General features: G+C 38.4%; 1 protein-coding gene across 1 annotated transcript in view; it reads right to left on the reverse strand.

Annotated features, from left to right (window-relative positions):
• CERKL (ceramide kinase like) overlaps window positions 1–20,241 on the reverse strand; it is a 144,509-nt gene that overhangs the window by 15,767 nt on the left and 108,501 nt on the right. Inside the window, exons 3-5 of the mRNA XM_065880155.1 lie at window positions 18,915–19,046; window positions 10,926–10,989; window positions 4,229–4,371 (exon numbers count right to left, since the gene is read on the reverse strand). Of these exons, the coding sequence (XP_065736227.1) occupies window positions 4,229–4,371; window positions 10,926–10,989; window positions 18,915–19,046 (339 nt within the window). The remainder of the gene's footprint in view (window positions 1–4,228; window positions 4,372–10,925; window positions 10,990–18,914; window positions 19,047–20,241) is intronic.

Genomic DNA, 20,241 nt, shown 5'->3' on the forward strand with positions numbered 1-20,241 from the left:
CATAGTCTGCATTTTATAAGATCCTCAGGTTATGTATGTGGAGAGGCCCTCCTCCAGAACGTATGGTTCAAGGATCAGCAGCATCAACATTACTTGGGAGCTTGTTAAAAAGGGAAATTTCTGGGGCTTCCCTGGTGGCGCAGTGGTTGAGAGTCCGCCTGCCGATGCAGGGGACATGGGTTCGTGCCCCGGTCCGGGAAGATCCCACATGCCACGGAGCGGCTGGGCCCGTGAGCCATGGCCGCTGAGCCTGCACGTCCGGAGCCTGTGCTCCGCAACGGGAGAGGCCACAACAGTGAGAGGCCCGCGTACCGCAAAAAAAAAAAAAGGGAAATATCTGGGTTCCACCTCCAACCAATGGAAAGGGAGTAGCTGGGAGTGGGGTCCCCATGCCCATGTCTTAGCAAGTTCTCCAGGTGATTTGTGTGCACCCTAAGGTCTGAGAAAAAGTGATCCAGAAACCTGTTCCTCAGTGGATCTTTACCAGGAGTCAATTACCTAGGTTTTTCCAATTATTCTTTGACCCTCTACAGCCTGCCCTTTGGCTGTCTAATACTAATTAACTTGGAATGGGTGGGGGGAAAAAGCAAAAACAAATCAATTTTGCTTCCCAATCGGATTTATGGTAAAGGTTTTGGAGGAGGCCACATAATTAGAGTGAGATATTTAAGATTATCGATGGATTACAGTACTCCATGAAACACATTTCCTCCATTACCATGGTTAATTAAGAGTAGACCATAAAAGCACTCCTCTAGAAAGACTATTAAAAAACAAAATGTAATGTTGTCATGTGCAGTAGAGAATGACACATATCATGACTCAAGAAAATAAAGACCATTTATTCCCTGTGAGTTTGAAGTATGCCAAAGTACTAGTCCTCTTAGAATGCTAGACATTGCTTTTTTATTTCTATGTCTTCTCAGGCTTTGCAACTTTGCCACTTTTCTTTAATTCCACTGAACTTGGCAGTGATGACAGACATGACCAGAAATCAGAAAATCATCTCAGTCATCTTCTGCTCTGCTTGACCTGTACCTTAACCCTTAAGAACGTTTTTAACACTCTGAATTTAAAAGGAAAGTTCATGACGAAAGTAGATGTAAAATTATAAAACTATAGATTGCTCCATATTTTTGTTTGAATAATCTAAAAGAGTACAATTTCCAGAAACAAAATGGGATCCAACCAAAAAGATCTCTACATGCCAAAAGAACATGCTGCTCACATAAATAAAAACTATGTAATTTTAGCATTCTCACAAAAGCTATAAATGTTCTACCTCAAGGTAAACATTTTAATTAGCCTGAAAAGTTATTTTTCTTAACACTACCAGCAACTCTGCTCACCACCGCCGCCCCAAACCTGCTAAAATGTGCCACATCCAATGAGTAAGGACAGAAGTAGCAGCTCATGTAAAGCATGACTGATAGAAGAACCAGGCAGAAACTACAGAGGCAAAAAGAAAAAAAAATTGTCCTTGGAAGTGCAAGCACTTCTGCAGAACAATTAACTTAATTAACCAGACATCATGAATATTCATAAGGCCATTAATGTCTCCCACATCCAAACATAAATGTGATGTAATGACTTCCTAGTCAAGCATATCTAAAATTCTCGTGAAAACTGCACCTACACTTTGGTTCTTTGCCTGAAATATCATAGAAATTAACAGTCCCTTGGCAATATTTTATTCTCCTCAAATTAATTGGAAAGCATGAATTTATTTATGTGAATGCTATAGAAATATATGGTTCCCAGTCATCAGTATGTGGATTGAGCCTTGTTTTACAACAACTGGATTGCTTTTTTATTTTTATGTCCTCTCTGGCTTTTTTCCCTATCCTCCCCCTCATCCCCTTAATCGGAATCTCTCTGTATAGTTCCTTAGCACCAGTTCCCATAGCAACAAACACCGTTGCTAATGGCCAGCAGTTCAAATACAGGCTTCCCCACATCTGATCCATCTGAGTCTGACCATAATTCAGCGGCTTAGTCTGTTGGCTCAGTGGAGTAATTTACTAAACACTCTCCCTCTGGGTGTCTCTCTCCAGGAGGCAAATGGCTTCAAAGGCAGACTCTCTTCTGCGTTAGCTTAGAAACTTCCTGCCTAGCTCTTGTTCCCATTCATTATCAAAGCCCTGACCAGACATAGAGTCCTCATATTAAATACATCCTGCACATGACTTCCTCCTCCTATTAGATGGAATCCACAAGCTAGAACTCTATACAACCACTAAAGTTTTGGCAACAGGCTGTATCTTCTAAACAAAAAGTATTCCAATGGCATTTCTACATATCCACTGTATCTAAAAAATGCTTTCAAAATCAGAAATATGCTTAAAAAGTATAATGATAATAAAACTCAATGCTGTTCCTTTATAACATCTGAGTTACATATTAAAAATGTAAGCATAACCACCAGTTTTTCTAGCTAGCTATTCACTTTATGTCAAATGAAGATCCATGGGGACACCCATCTTTCCACTTTTGATGCAGAGCAGTGAATGAGTGACTTCAGGGGTATAAGTACTAAGGAAGAGAAACAGTGACCTAAGCACATCCACTCTGTACAGAAGGAAATGTTGGGAAATTTCCACCATTACAGACGGCACTTCTAAAGTGACACAGAAAGGTCAAAGTGCAGCCCAAATGCATCGTTTTGAGTTGATGCATTTTGTTCTCTTCTACCTAAGGGGGTCTTTCTCACAGATTTTCCTTAACAGGTTTTTACAATCATCAGGATATATCCCAATATCCCTCTCCTTTTAAATTCTTATTTTTTATGAAAGACTTTTTTCTCTAGAAGGGCATTGGTGTGTCTTTTGCTCTTTGTCAATTAACAATACTAAATATACTGAAATTCATACTAAATGACTCTGGTCATCAAATGGATAGAATGTTGCTTTTTTTTCAACCATGTGTAACCATGTGTCTTCTATTTTCGTAGGAAAGAATACAGTTGACCCTTGAACACAGGTTTGAACTGAGTGGGTCCACTTAGACATGGATATTTTTCAGTTGTAATTACTATAGTACTTCATGGTCCCCCGATGGTTGAATTCGAGGATGCAGAGGAAAGGAGGGCCAACTGTAAATTGTTCAAGGGTCAACTGTAATTGTTTCCTCTTTTCTTGTAGAGATAATAACATGTGATGTTCTAAAGTGAAAAAAAAAAGTCACTTTCCTTCACTACTGTTTGTTTCAATAATAATTTGAGAGGAGGGACTCATATAATAAACCTGCAAAAGATACTTTTGTCTTCTCTGGATCCCAGTGTTGCTCTGGCTGCTCTCCCTGGCTCTGACCTCCACTTCCTTTTCCTCCCTTCCCCTAATCAGGAATCTTCCTAGAACAGGCTCCCAGCAGGTTGCTCCCCTTGCTCTAAACCTCCCATTGTTCCCTACTGATCATCAACTGCAATTCAGACCCCTTCCTGTAGCATCCAGGAGCCACCATGACGTGGACCTGTTTTGACACCAGTACTACGAAACAAATGGCCTGTTTTCTATTCCTCAACATTCCTGGATTTTGCCTTGCCATTTATTATTTTTGTAGCCAAGAAAATAACTCATTCCCATCTTTCAGGCCAGAAAAAAAATTGTCCTACGTATTTTTAGGTGCAATTCAAGTGGTACTTGCTCTATAATGTCTTCTTTCCACTTATTCACTTAGACTTTATTGAGTGTTCATTGTATCACATTCTGTTCTAGCTGCTGGAGATACAGCAGTCAGGATGAATCCTTTTGGCACATTCAAGCTTATCTGTTTACACTTCAACTATGGGAATTGAGTTACCACATTTTACCCCCCCCCCCAAGAAATTATAAACAGCTTGACTGGAATGGCCCTGTTTCAAAATTTCACATCTGGGACTGTGTGATCATTAGACCTTTATATGGGAAGGTAGAATAACGGTCCCATTTATTGTTTGCTTAACTATGTATTAAACCCTGCACGTATACTATCTAATTTAATACTATAATAACCTTGTAATAAAGTGAGTGTCATGTGTGTTATCTATCTTTTACGAATTAGAAAAATAAGGCTCAAAGAAATTAAATAACTTGGCCAGAGTCTCACATGTGCTAGTGGAGATGCCAAGCGTGGGTCTTTCAAACTCAAAGTCTGTGCGTTTAACTCTGTGTGACACTGCCTAGGTTAGGAAGTAAACCAGGGAAAGATAGGCGAGGGGTTCCATTTGGCAAATCCATGGCCCCTCCCTTGCCTGCTGGTATCACACCAAGTGGAAGCTGGGCTCGGACAGGAGTCAGGATGCTGTCTGTTTCCACCCCGGCGTTCTTCTGGGCACTAAGAAGCAAAGCATGGGCTACTTCACTGGCAGATCCATCTCCACCAACACAGACCACACTAGAAAAGAAGAAATTAAGTCAAAGAATGAACAACATCAAAACAATTGGTGATAATTCGTGAAATTTTGACTTTAAAATATTGAGTTGGCCAAAAGGTTCTCCTAACATCTTATGGAAAAACCCGAACGAACTTTTTGGCCAACCCAATATTAATTTTATATATTCTGTGCGTGTGATTACTCACACCTTCAAACACTTCAACATGTGTCAGTGGATAAGAAGACATTAGCACTGCTCTGATAAAGTTTACTTCACAAATATCATACCTAGATGATACCCCATAGGCAAAATATTTTTAAATGGGTTAAGAGGCATTAAACACTTAAACATGTTAATTCACATCTGACCTGAATTTTGCTCTGTTAATATCCCAAAGCATATTATCCTCATCTTGTTTATGTTAATAATAGTCGTTGCAATTCATTTAACTAACACAAGCCAAAGTCATAAAATGCTGCTAATTTTCAATATAGCTCTGAAAAGACAGACAGCAATAAAAATCATGTAAAATATGAGGCTTTAATTTAAGGAACTGCTAATTATCATTAGTATGTAAATGTTAATTGCAAACCTGAACTAGTTTTCATCTCCTGGACATTACTGCGATATGGCACTTTTAAAATTAGTGTTACTACCCTTTGACCCTAGTCAGTACTACTAATATTTTTTTAAAAACCTCACCATATGTACACTACAGGAGTGATGGGGTGGGAATCCATGAAATTCATACAAGATATCAGAAGTTTTGTCATAATCATTCGTGTTTAAAAGATGCAAAATAGGAGCTTCCCTGGTGGCGCAATGGTTGAGAGTCCGCCTGCCGATGCAGGGGACACGGGTTCGTGCCCCGGTCCGGGAGGATCCCACATGCCGCGGAGTGGCTGGGCCCGTGAGCCATGGCCGCCGAGTCTGCGCGTCCGGAGCCTGTGCTCCGCAATGGGAGAGGCCACAACAGTGAGAGGCCCACGTACCGCAAAAAAAATAAAAAATAAAAGATGCAAAATAATCTTAAGTATCAAAATCACATCAATTTACCCAAAAGGAAAAGATTTTGTGTTATTGAGAGCAGGTGTCACACCCCAAGGCCTCCAAGGCCCAGCAGGAGCAGAAGAGTCTGCTCAGTCTAAAGAACAGGCAGCTTCTCAGCACCAGCCCACTCCCATCATCCAGGAGGTAGGCTTTAGAGGACCACATCTTCTGATTTTTCTAGGGAAGCCACAGGTCCTGATTTTGGGGACAGTCTCCTAACTTACAAACACTCACAACTAGCATTCAATATATTTAAAAATTGTATGTGCCAAACAAAACAGCCTGTGGGCCATAATCAGCAGGGGGTCCTGGTTCCCTAAGTTTAGGAAGCTCCCGAAGTTGGTGAATCCAGAGGCTGAGAATACTTTTTGCATCAACTCCTTCTACCTCTCAGCCTTCCAGCCCCGGCACCTAGGTGGGGTTCAGCACTAGGGCTGCACATAGCCTGGGCGATCCAGGTCCATCCTAATTAGACGAAACTCCAGGATATGAGATACGGCCCAGGTCATTTTTGGCTGGGGCTATTATTTTGTCTGAACTGATTCCAGGGGCCATCAGTGTGGTCACTGATTCAGAGAAAAGTGATTATACCTGCCGAGGACCAACTTCACATCAGGTAATACATTGGCTCTTTTCTGTTAAATTCCCAGAATCCTGTAAAGTAAGCATTAGCCTCATCCTTATATATGGGGAAGCCAAGGTTTCATTTGAACCTTATCTATATGATTTCAAAGACCTCTATGAGCAGATTTCCAAACGTTCTGTGAACTTAATTATAACTTTCAGTTCCATGCCTGTCTACCAACCGAGGTGTATGTGGCCTAAAAGGGACCCGTAAAGTCTTCCGACACAGCATCTAACTTAGTACAAAGAACTTGCCTCTTCCATATAGTATGTCAACACTTGAACCCTGGAATTGTGCATCCAGTTATAGCACATGTTAACTCATTGCTAGAGTTAGTAGAAATGGCCTTTCTATGAACATGCTCTGCTACAAAAACCTTTGCAATTTTGTCATAACACAGTCTGTGTTAAATATTTTGAAACTATAACAAGTGATAATTATAACAATAAAGTAACATTTAGTGAACAATTACTATGTACCAGACACTGTTGTCAGCACTCTCCATGTATTAACTTTTTAAATTTGAACAATAACTGTATGCAATAGATACTTTTACTCCCAATTTACAGATTAGGAAACTAAGACATAAAAAGATTAAGCGACTTTTCCAAGGTCATACTATAGTAAGCTATGGAATGAGATTTTGAACCAAGACAATTTGGCCTTAGAAACTACACTACTATTTGATATATTAGACTCCTTTCTTATATATAAAACCTAATGAAAATAGCCTTATGAGAGTTTTATTATTTTGGAAATCAGTTTACCAGTAGAATCACTGTGGAATTAAATAAGTGAGAAAGGAATATATTTATTTATCTTGACAACTACTAGATCACTGAGATCATCTCAAGATATAGTTACTCAACCTAGGGAATATGCTTAATACAAACATATCGCAAGAGTCTAGATATTACAAGAAAAGGCAAAAAATAAACTTTTTATAATGAGTTAATTTAACCACACTTAAGAGCTACCCTAAAACATAAACCTTTACAAGTGGTACACCTTGTGTTTTCAGAATAAGCAAACTCTTTCTTGCCATGACCCAAAGTAGAGCTTTTCTGTCTAGAAAAGTACAACTGGGGGCTAATATCTTACTTCTCTTTTTTAAAAAGTGACAGGAAAATTTTTAAATTGCTGTTTGTGTATTTGTCTATCAACCCATATCATTATTGAAATGTTTACTATTGCATTTTTGACTTAAAATTTTTTTTGAAAAGAGATACTTTTTTTTTAACCTTATTTAGTAATACAGATATGGTGGTGATAAAATGTTAGTGCAAGCCAAATAATGTCTAGATTCTCGTGAAATTAAAAGAAGGAAAAAACTATAATTCAACAAATTAAAATTTTAAAATGCTGTGAAATAAAACAGGAAAATATTAGTATATGTATAATTGCATAAGAGCTACAGATTAGCTTAACAATTTTCACATTCATAAATCCAACTGTTACCGCTTCAAGTCTATGCACCCAATATTACACTTTTCTTTGCCTTTACAAAACTTCCTATTCATGCCCAGTGTAAAGAGGGGTCGATATGGAAACGGACGCTCCCGCAAGCTCTAGCAGTGAATCTGAGAGCATTTGCTAGAACACACTGGAGCTGCACACAGGCTGTCATGAGAACTGATACACTGTTCCTGTTGGCATTAGGAATATGTCACAATATGTCTTCATAGAAACATATGCAACTCATTAAAAAAAACTCCAAAAACTTAACAAATAATCTTCTTAAACATTATTTACTAATCACTTTGCTTTACTGAAAAATACACATAGAATTTCTCTTGGATCTTAAAACTCTCTGTCTGGTCTGTGTCTAAAAAGCTTTAGATGATTTCCTAGTCACTCGCTACCAACAGCTCCACTAGAGTCAGGTAGAGATGCTTCAGGCTCAAGTTGAGCTCCTCTTTCATCAAAATACCATAGAATCCTGGGGTTACCTTATCCCGACCTTGAGTCTTTTGTATCAATTTCTCAAAAAGTCCTCCTATAGCCACTCTTCAAACAGATTCAGGAACAGGGAACTCATGAATGTAGTGTCTTCCACTTTCAAACAACTCTACTTGTTAGAGAATTGTTCTTTGGAAGTGCCTACAGAAACTGTTTCCATTGTTCTCCTCATATGTATCCTTCTCCATGTAATTCTAAGTAGAGTGACTTAAAATTACTATTTTATTAAGATAGTTATCCCAACCACCACTTCGTCTCCTAACTAGAAAGACTGGGCTCAAATAAATAAATAAATAAGCTACTTAAAGGATCTTAGAAATATTAGACAACTTGCAATAGAAATTTTAAATTATTATAAGTTCTAATTAATTCAGCATGCTGTAGAGCAGCGGTCCCCAACCTTTCTGGCACCAGGGACCTGTTCTGTGGAAGACAATTTTTCCACGGACGGTGGGTGGTGGAGGTGGGATGGGTTCAGGCGGTAATGCAAACCATGGTGGGGCTGGGAAGCGGCAGAGGAAGCTGCACTCCCTTTGCCCACTGCTCACCTCTTGCCGTATGGCCCAGTTCCTAACAGGCCACAGACCGGAGCGGTCCTCAGCCCAGGGGGTGGGGACCCCTGCTATAGAGTTTAGAAACAGTGAACTCACTGGAACTCAATTGACATAATGGTTAGGCCAAACTACTTGGTTTAAAAAAATGTAGTTAATAACTAAAGGATCTATATATCTTGCACTGCCACACTGTAAAATAACAGCACCTGCCATGTGGAATAAACAAGAATTAAGTATGTTCAGGTAAAGAGAAAAACATTACTTGTTGTGCTTCAGCTACAGTCTTTCATCATTCTGCAAAGTTCTTCTTGATCCTTGCATAGTTAATTACCAATGGAACTTAGTTATAGATACCACATTTATCAGAACATTTCATAACGTGCACAGGCAAGACCAGGTCTAAATACCTGTTATGCTTATTATTTATATAATCACGTTTCGAAGCAAGGACTTATTTGCAATGCAACATCTCTTATATACTCACAAGCTGTGCTTCAGGACTATGCAGCATATTAAGGTAGGTAGCTGGTAGGCATGATTCCCCCAGTTACTTTTCCTAAATTGTCTACTTGCAAGATAATTTCCTAAATGTAGCCTGTTAATCAATCTGTCTAGCTCTAAGTATAAAGCTCTGAAGTAATCTCCTACCTCATATTCTTCATGCTCAGTATTTATACAACATTGCCATCTAGATTTGCTCCCCTCAATTAAATTCAAATGCTCGAGAGGGTGTGGAGAAAAGGGAACCCTCTTGCACTGTTGGTGGGAATATAAATTGATACAGCCACTACGGAGAACAGTACGGAGGTTCCTTAAAAAATTAAAAATAGAATTACCATATGACCCAGCAATCCCACTACTGGGCATATACCCAGAGAAAACCATAATTCAAGAAGACACATGCATCCCAATGTTCACTGCAGCACTATTTACAATAGCCAGGTCATGGCAGCAACCTAAATGCCCATGGACAGACGAATGGATAAGGAAGATGTGGTATGTACACACAATGGAATATTACTCAGCCATAAAAAGGAACAAAATTGGGTCATTTGTAGATACATGGATGGATCTAAAGACTGTCATACAGAGTGAAGTAAGCCAGAAAGAGAAAAACAAATATCGTATATTAAAGCATATATGTGGAACCTAGAAAAATGGTACAGATGAACTGGTTTGCAAACAAACGTATGGACACCAAGGGGGGAAAGTGGCGGGGCGTGGTGGTGGTGGTGTGATGAATTGGGCAATTGGGATTGACATGTATACACTGATGTGTATAAAATGGATGACTAATAAGAACCTGCTGTGTAAAAAAATAAAATAAAATTCAAAAATTCCAAAAAAATAAATTCCTTTTTGAAAAATTATGTTTTACTTACCAAACTTTCTTCTTCATCCAATAATACTTTTCTCACTAACAAATATTAAGCATTTCTGAAAAACAACCCTACTAATTCTGATTGCAGCACTTTCCTCTCTAACACATTCTAATAATTCTTCGGGAAGAGCAAAACCTTTCATTTCAGTTGAAAAACCCAAATGCCCTTCCTGATATTGTGAGGGTATTGTTGCCCCCCTGCCCACTACCATGTTACACAAATAATTCACACACCTGCCACCTTTTAAAACTCTGAAATATCCATCCTTGCAAAAAAAAATCTTCCCTAAAATAATATGCTTTTAGTCTTGTACATCAATCCAGCACTTTAGCAAATTGATTCACCTAAATTTTAAAAATGTCAATTAAAGTATATGTCACTTGCTTTGTTTCTAATGTTCGCATGCCAGTGAACAATTTCTACACACACCAGCAATGTATTGCAAACAACAGTTCCTAATGCCTACTGTGAATAACATACTTATTTGGTAGCTACTAAATTATAGAAGATAAGTAAAATTAGCATATTTTTTCATCCTGAAAAATATATATTTGTTTTTACAGAATATTTACACTCAGTCAATCATATCCAAATTAACCAGTGGGTAGCTATTAATACTATCAATAAATTTGCAAAAAAGGATCATAGTATAGTTATATCACACAATAAATATAATATGTTCCATCAATGCAACAGGGTTAAAGCCAAGAATTAAGGACTACAGAGGCAAATGTATACACATTAGGTAAGAATAAGGTGATACGCTGTGATTTCTCAGTACTTATATTTATAACCCTCCTTTTGCTTTCCTATGTCCGATCCTGCAAGGTGGATGACTATGCCATAGTACATTATCAGCACTGTTATTACACAGATACAAATGAACTACAGCCTAATTACATACATCGCAAACATTTAAAAATTGTAAGTCTCAAATATGTGGCTAAAAACTAATGAAAACATTTAATAACATGAGCCATATGACATTAATAATACAACCTACCCATCAAATCCCTGTAGTTCACATTCTTTTAGCAGTGACACGGCATGCCCTTCATATTCTGTTACTATATGAAAAAAAAAAAACCACAGAAAAAGATGAAAGTTTTAAACAAATGATCTACACTTTTAAACTTGGTTTGGCAAAATAATATGCTAAACATATGGTCAGGTCGTAAAACAACATTTATTCTTGAATATTTATATTTTAATCATGGGAAAGAGGATTAAGGGTTACTTGCCTGTTATGTTTTACAGCTTTATGTAAAAGAGGGTCATATATTTGTTCCAACTACATAAGTCATTTGGGGATATCCCATTAGATAATTTATCTTGGTGCCTGTCTGTTTAGTGTTCCCTAAATAAGACACATTTCCTTTAAATCAGAAGCCTAGGAGCAGCAGTATTTTGAAAATAAGGCATATTAGCTGGCACCAAATAGTCAATGTTAAATCACTTTGGCAACCTTACATGAATAAATTAGTTGAAAGGTTAGTGTAAGATTTACATACTAGAAGAATGTGTGTCTGGAACTGCTAGACTAAAAAGAGGAGGAGTTGGATGTGAAAATGTGAAGCAAAGCCAACACCAAGGATAACAGACCCAACGCCAAGAAGGGTGGCACACAGGCCCACCAGAGCCCAGATTCTCTGAGGAAATGAATCTGTCACTCCCTATTGCTGCCTCTACAGTCATGATGCCCTATGCAGTGTTGCAAATGCCAGAGAAGACAGGATAAACTGGCACACTGCAGATGGCACCAAGCATCCCAACCACATTTAGCATTTTCTAGGGCAGCTTTGCCAGAAGAGACAGCCCAGCTGTACCCACCCATCAAAGGTTTCTGCTGACTGACATGACACTGCAGATGGATGTTTTTGTGTAAGAATGTACATCATTATATGCAAGATTACATTAATCTTTCATGCCTGTCTGTCCCTGGTGCCAGCATGGTTCAAGCTTTTCCTACGATGCTTTTAGATACTGTTAAAAATTATCAGTCTTGGTGTCTAAAAGAATCATTCTGTATCCAGCAGCATTACATTGTAATTCTCCCACAGCTTATTCAAATGCCGTTAACATTCACATGAATAAAACCTCTCTCTATTAAATTCTATTCAGAAGAAAGCTACAAGAAAATGAAATCTTTAATATTAATAAATTTAGGTTATCGTAAATGATTGTGTGATCATTCATCTATAACTTCAGCAAGTAGTCGCAACCTTAAAAAGCAAAATAATAAAATGTCTTACAAACACGCATTAAAAATAATTAAGGATATTAGGAAGAAATATTTATGCTGAGAATCAGTTTATCAAGTCTCGCTTTTATTCCAAAGCTTACTTTGGTAAAGCTTTTCGAATCCAAAACAAAATTAGCCTTAAAATTATCTTGTAGCTGAATGCCATTTTTACTTAGGAGGAATTTTGAAATAATAGTCTATTTCTTCCTTTCATCTTGCAGGTGAAATGTGACTATACACTGATGCAAATTATCCAAGAACAGTAATTTTTAAAGTGATATTGTAAAAGTTAAATAAGATGACTGATCCGGAACAACAGACGGACAAGATGACTGAAACCTGACCACAATATACTAGGACAATGAACAAAGTTTATCACGTCCTTGGCCTCAGGGAGGTTACAGTCTGGAGACAGAGGATACGCACTACTTTGTTTCAATGAATGTACAATATAAAGTAGTATTAAGTGATTATGAAGAAAAATAATATAGGGGCAAAGGATAGAGAGTAATCTGAACTACTATTTGGAAGGAGTAGAAGAAATCAAAACATGTGTTTAGACAGTGTATTATGGGCTCTGGAAGCAGAAAGAACCAGATTCAGATCACTCCACAAAGACATCAACAGTGGGCTGCTGGGCAGCTGCACTTTCAGAAGAAAGTTACTGGCCTCTTCTTTCAACTACTTTCCTTTGCCAATGAGACTGACACGCCTCTTACATAGGAAATTTGGAGTTTTCATCGTCTACAACTCTTTGAACACACAGTTCTCACTGCTGGGATCCCCCATGCACCCCAACCTTCAGTTTAAATATTACTACCTTCCTCCAATATTGTCTTTCTGAGGAAATGTCTTGAGGTTGATACTGAATGTTGAGGAAACAGGCTGAAGTCAAATCAGATGAGTTCTGATTTGAACGTAAGGAAACATTTCTTGGTCTGGTGATAAAATTCTATGATGGGATAAGGTACTGAGATGTCATTTTCTTTCCTGTCCCTTAGGTACTTCAAACTTCGTAAGTTCAAAATAGAATCCATCATTTCCACCTTCAAATATACCGCCTTTCAGTTACACTATTCTTTTGTGTGTTCCATCATCCACTCCCCACTACCCGAGATAAATAAATGTCTTCTTTCTAGAGTATCCCTTTCTTTTACTCTCCAAAACCCCTCCATGCCCAAAGCCAGTGGTTTCTGTCTTTTAGTTTATGCGGCTGCATCCAACATTCCTCAGGCCAATGCCCTAAACCTAGTCACCACCATCTTTAATATGCAAACTACATCAGCCTCTCCTCCTCTCTAACATTTATCCCCCTCTAGCCAGAATGACCTTTCTCAAGCACATGTTTAACCACATCTCTTCCCTACATAAACACCACTGATGACTATTCATTGTCCCCAGGGATAAAGTTCCAACTCCCTAACTGAGATCCTATTATTAGAAATGGGATTGGTCATATATATACATAATTATCCTAGGGATAATAAAAAGAACTTTTCACCCATAATTCTCTCCCTCTCTAGCTGGATCTGATTCATGGAACATTTACGATCCAGATTTTTATTAAAATGTAGGTAAAACTGGAAGTGAGTAATGCCTCAGCGTACTAGCATCTTTTGTAAGTTTTATCAGATTACCTAGCCTTCTGCTCCGTGAGAGCAGGAACAATTAGAGGCATCGCCAGGGAATGGAGGGCTTCAAGTAGAGACATAAAGAGCCAAAGAGAAAGAATTCAAAGAGAAGATTTGGTAAAAGTGTCAAAAGTTAAACACATGGTTCTAGAAGGAGGAAAAAAAAGTGAAAATAAACCCCACTCTTTTGACAACTCTGCCCAGGGTCAGAAAGGAGGTAAAATTATCTGGTGACTAGGCGCTCCCATGGGCCCTGAGCTGGCAGAGATCAAGGCTACATTCAGAGAAGTGTCTTTGACCACGATAATGATAATCAGCATGATAAGGTCTAGCAACTTTGTTACTACCAAGATTGACTGAAGGAGGTGGAATTGCCTGTCTTGAACAAGAGAGATCACGGGCAGACATGAAATCTGTTTTCAAATACCTCAAGGCTCGTGGAAAACACGTATTTCATTTATTTTGTATCACTACTAAAGATAACGTCAACACTGAAAGTCACAAGGTGACAAACGTCAGCTCACAAGTTCTTGCAGTTTATATCTTGCACAAAGGCATTTGGCAAAGGGTCAGGTAGGTTTGCAATCCAGCCAGTACTCCTATTCAGCATGCGAGGTGACCTTGGGCTACATCAGCCCAGAAGAAAGAGCACCTTTTTGTAAGTTAGCACAAAGGAGGTGCTCTTTTCTAATATGACCCTGAACTCCAGTTGAGAATATCCATCAGTATTGTCCAGTAACGGCACACACTGACTCCAACACAGGGTGCCCAGGCCGAGGCTGGGTGTTCTTCCACCGAGAGTGTCACGTGACTGCACTCCACCACATGAGGGAAAATGAACTAGATGTCCTCCAAAGTTCTTTCCAGTTTAATTTCTCTGCTGCCTTGACTCTTTCACTTTATCGTTCTATGAATTATCGTATGAATCTATGATGTCCAAAATTCCTCTCACACCTTTAATAGTGTAATTCCGAAAGTCTGCTCTGAGAGGAAGAGAAAGAAATGGTATCATATGCCATTTGATTCACATATCAAGTTACTAGGAATAAATAACTCTTTTTTTTAGGTTCTTCCAGTTCTTCTGAAACCCTGTCCCCCAACCTCTGGAAATCTGTTCTCTTTATCTACATGTTCTGGTTTCTTTGGGGAATTTTAAAAAAATATTCCACATATAAGTGAGATCATATGACATTTGTCTTTCTCTGACTCATTTCACATAGCATAATGTCCTCAGGGTCCATTTATGCTGTCCCAAATGGCAGGATTTCCTTCCTTTTCATAGCTGAAGAGTATTCTGTGGTATGGCATGCAAATATATATATATATATGTATACACACACACACACGCGCACACACACACACACACACACACACCACATCTTCTGTATCCCTTCATCAACTGACGGACACTTAGGTTGATTCCATGTCTTGGCTGTTGTAAATAATGCTGCAATCAATATGGGGCACAGATATCTGTTTTGAGTTAGTGTTTTTGTTTCCTTTGGATAAATACCCAGAAGTGTGGAATTGCTGGATCATATGGTAGTTCTATTTTTAATTTTTTGAGGGGCCTCCATAGTGGCTGCACCAATTTATATTCCCACCAACAATGCATGAGGGTTCCCTTTTCTCCACATCCTCACCGACACTTGTTATTTCTGGCCTTTTTGAAAATACCCATTCGTTTTTTTTTTTTTTGGCTGTACGCGGGCCTATCACTGTTGTGGCCTCTCCCATTGCGGAGCACAGGCTCCGGACGCACAGGCTCAGCAGCCATGACTCATGGGCCCAGCCGCTCCGCAGCATGTGGGATCTTCCCGGACCGGGGCACGAACCCATGTCCCCTGCATTGGCAGGCGGACTCTCAACCACCGTGCCACCAGGGAAGCCCTTAAAATACCCATTCTGACAGGTGTGAGGTGATACCTCATTGTGATTTGATTTGCATTTCCCTGATGATTAGTGATGCTGAGTGCCTTTTTATGTACCAGTTGGCTATAGGCATATCTTATTTGGAAAAATGTCTACTCAGGTTATCTGTGCACTTTTTAACCAGATTCTTTGGTGGGGGGTTTTGCTATTCATTTTTTTTTAATGTATAGAAAAATGATAATGTATTCATCTAGCTATAATTTTTACATCATATCTCATTTATACAGCACTATCTCTTAATGAATTCATCATCATACAGAATTTGTTACATAATTCATATTCCATTTGGACTTGGCAGTGCACAGAAGATATGTTAAAACAATGGTCACACTGGACATGCAGAAAATATGTACTCTTTCTGCTTTACTCTTTCATAGAAAATACTTTTTCAAAGTTTGAGTTGAATCTTACTGTTACATAATTTATGAAACTGAAATCAACTGCATTATGACCATGTTTTTATAGTACTTTATAGCACACAAGGTAGTTTTAAATATACTACCTTATTCAAACTATAAAACTATACTGTGAGATAAGCAGGAAGATTCTAAAACTTTTCAGATACCCAAATGTTTATTCAGTCCCTCACATGACATGGGAGACATTTTTAATATAAATATTTAGCCAATATACGTATCAAAATGGTTTTATAAGCAAAAGGTGCAATTTTATAATTCTGCCTGTAGGAGGAGTGTTAGGCGGCTAATAATTAGCCATGCTGCCCAAATATGTAAATAAATTCTATATTTACATTTATGTAATATTCTAATTTTATCTTAAACATAATAAGCAAAAACATCTAAAATTCAGGGGGGAGAAGTCCTAGAACATAACATTTTTCTCTCCAATACACTTGTTTTAAGAAGGAAAGCACATTCCTATCATCTCCTCTACCTTAGTTCAGGCCTCATAGGCTGGTTTCCCTTCCTCCAATCTCCCCCTCTTCTCTTCCAATATTTATTCTGATGACATAATCATCTTTGCCAAACTAGATGACAACGCTATGATAAAAAATGTACACCACCTCCGAATCGGTGCGTGATGAAAAAACTCCTGAGTGTAGCATAAAGATTCATCCTTAATCTGGACTCAGACTTCCTCCTGTGCACTTTGTTGGGAGCCTTCCCAACTTCAGTTCAGGTGGCCTCAGCCTTTAGGAGAAGGGGGTCCCACCCTCATCCCATGGGAAGGGTCTTGATGCTTAAGACAGTAAGTGCTCCAGGTGGGGTGTATGTACTACATTAGGACAGTCAAACTGATAGGAAAAAATTTTTAATCCTTGTTCAGGATTAAAACATGTTGAATCTCTTGCATATACAGACCTCTCCCCATCTCACTAGATTTGAATAAAGAAGAACTGAACTCATTGGCACCATTTTACGATGCTAGAAAGGACCATATTTAAGATAAAGCCAACGTTATGAAAGAACTACCAAAACACTATGGGTACAGCACACACAGCCACACCCACTTGTACGTGCTGCTAGCATGCCTGCCTTCTCTCACTTTTCTTTTCTGCTATATATATATATATATATATATAGTAAATATGTATATTTACTATAACAGTAAACCATTATTTGCCTTCTCTGACTTTCTAAAACTGTCCATTTCAAATTCTTTTCTTGGGTCTTCTGATCAAAATAAATAAGACCCCTGAGACACCATAATTCCTTTATGTATATCCCAATTATATCTACTTTAAATATCTATTTTAATTCCTAATAAATTAACGGTCACTCAAGAGCAGGTAGTAGAACTTATCCATCTTGCATGGTGCATAGCGTTTAACACAAAGCATTCAACAAGAGTTTCTTGAACTGAATGATATGTAGTAATATCCATGTAAAACTGTTTTGGATACTAAATCAATGAAAAAACAATTAAATATTATTGCGTTCACCAATAAGTTTATTCAACTTTTAATTGGCTCATCCTAATATGAACTTCAAACTTTTCCTTCTTCCAATCCTTGAAAATCTTCAGGGAAAGCAACAACAGATCTGAATCGTTTCTTTTTCTTATAAATCACCTCCAAGTAAGACAAAAGGCACAAAGATGAAAGATTAACTCCTTCACTACAATTTTATTTTAATTCAGAAACTCCTCTTGAGTTTTTCATGGTAGTTTCTCTCCAACCTTCATTGTAGTAGATGCCTTTTGGGGTGGATGACCTTCTCCAAAAGATTATTGTTGCTGCGTTTTTTGTTTAAAGGAATTTCCTTCCACCCCATCCATCAAGTCATGAGATGTAGATTTATAAACCTTATTTACGTTGTGAGACCCATCTCCCCTGGTGACAGCAGAGCAAAGCCAGGTCACTCTGAATCCCTTCCCTAGGAACTTATGACTGGGATTGGGAGATTCCAAGTACATTCTGGCCTTGTATCCTGAGTAGGCTTATTATGCAATATTCTTCATCAATTAAAATTTACTACAAATTTACACTGTGTGTTAGTGAAGCTACACAGAAATAAAACCAGAAGAACTGAGGGTGTGATTCACGATAACGTCAACCCTCCTCACCCCACCCCCGTGGGAAACATAAGAGTCTCAAGGAAACAAAGGAATCTGGTCACCAAATTTTAAAAGCTGAAAAGAATTTTACTAATCTTCTTTATATGAACTTTAGCATTAGCAAATTTCTGTCTTCCTGGGCACAAACCTAAGCACCCTTCTTATTTTAGACAATGAATTTAAGCTTCTGGCTTCTCTAAATTCATCTAAAATCAGCAGTTAAGTGCTTAGTTTTGACCTAACCAGCAGGGGTCAGAGTCAGAACAAAAACCACCTAATGAAGGATTCCATGGAAAGACATCAAACATTTAAGTGAACAAAAATCAATCGCTGCTGAACTACAGAGATAATGTTTAAATAGCCAACATCTCAATGAAGGTATCAAAACGTGTGCAGCCCCCTTAAAAATGACACCTAATAATTTTTAAAGTCTGAAAAAAGGTTTAAAGAGAAAATACTGATATTCTAATAAAAATAACACAATTAAAAGAAAACAAAATAATTGAATTATAATCCTGGAGCTGGCTGCAGTAAGTTATCGAAGCACAAAAACAAGCTTTAGATATTACAAGTAGCTTCCTAAATTGGACTCAAGAGCAAACTCAAGGTTATTTTGCTTCCTCAAGTATGATTTTTTTTAGAGGTGAAATTATATTTTGAAAATACTTACCTGTTACATCCGTCTTTATTCCCGCAATCTTCAACAGTGGTTCAACCTTCTCATAATAGATCTGAGTAGCTTCTTTTTTGTGGCTTTGAGGGTTAAGGACTATTTTTAATGACTTCGGTCTGTCTGAAAAACCTAAGAGGAAAATATAAAGACAAAAATTATAGTCTCAGTCGGCTTTGTTTTTTCTTTCCCTTTAAAACCATACACTAAGGCCAGTGAGAATGCTATACACCTATTTAATTACTGTTTGCTATTTTTATTTGAAATTCTTCCAAGAGTTTTCCTGAATATGGCATTATTTTAAAACATTTCACAGTTCCTAGCAGTGAAATAAGCATATCCCTCTTAAAGTAAGTCATGAGTTATAACAAAGCATTTAATTTATGAACGAAGGTGTGAATAAAGCGACTTCATGAATATTAGGCAATGATTAAGTATATTTACCAAATCACCGATAATATATCCGATGTTCCTTTAGCATTTGTTTCTGGGGAAAAAAGCAATGGACTATAACAGATTAGAAAGTCCATTTCCTCTCCTTGGATAAATATGCCCATTATTGGAACTGGGCATTCCGGTAACCCCAGGGCTACCCAGGGCTGACCTGCTGATGAGCCCAGAGTGGAGTGGAGGATGCAAGGCCAGGTCAGGGCCAGCACCCAGAGCAATGCACGCTGGAAGCTAAAAAGAGGGTTTAGGTCGGAGTTCAAGCCTGAAAAGGGGCCAAGGGAGAAAGAACTCTTCCCTGGGGAATTGGGAAAGCAACGCCTCTCAGCGGGGGTTCGGGGCTGAGATTTGATACTACAATTTTCTGGGCTTGCAAGATGCCTAGCACTTAGAGCCCAGCTGGAGCAGGTGCAAAGCAAATTTTCCGTTGTTAGGAAGGGGCAGGAGAGGACAGAGGAGCCAGAAGAAAGCTGACGACTATTCCTTTCACGGTAAGCTCTTCTCACAGGGCCATGCTTCAAAGTTAGAAAAGCAGTTACTAGCATCCATTTTTAATGAAACCGTTACTAAAGCCAAAAGAAAAATGTCCATTACACCCACGTCAGTTTTTGTGCCTCAAGTAGAGACAATATTTTATTTCTTACCATATTTGAAAGAATAAACATTTTTCAACAACACATATTGTTTGAATTCAGGGAGTGTCTTGGCTGAGGACCAGACGGGACGATGCTGAACTCCTTACCTCTTCTGTACTTGGCCCTGGGATCCCATTTTGGTGAGAGACTTCTGCCAGTCTCCTTATCACCCAGTCTTGCAACCTCAATTCCTTGTTTTTCTTTCAATTCCTACATTCAGATGAGTGCCCAGGTTCGTGAGGTGA

This window comes from Phocoena phocoena, chromosome 7 (genome assembly GCF_963924675.1).
Source record: "Phocoena phocoena chromosome 7, mPhoPho1.1, whole genome shotgun sequence".
Classification (NCBI taxonomy): domain Eukaryota; kingdom Metazoa; phylum Chordata; class Mammalia; order Artiodactyla; family Phocoenidae; genus Phocoena; species Phocoena phocoena.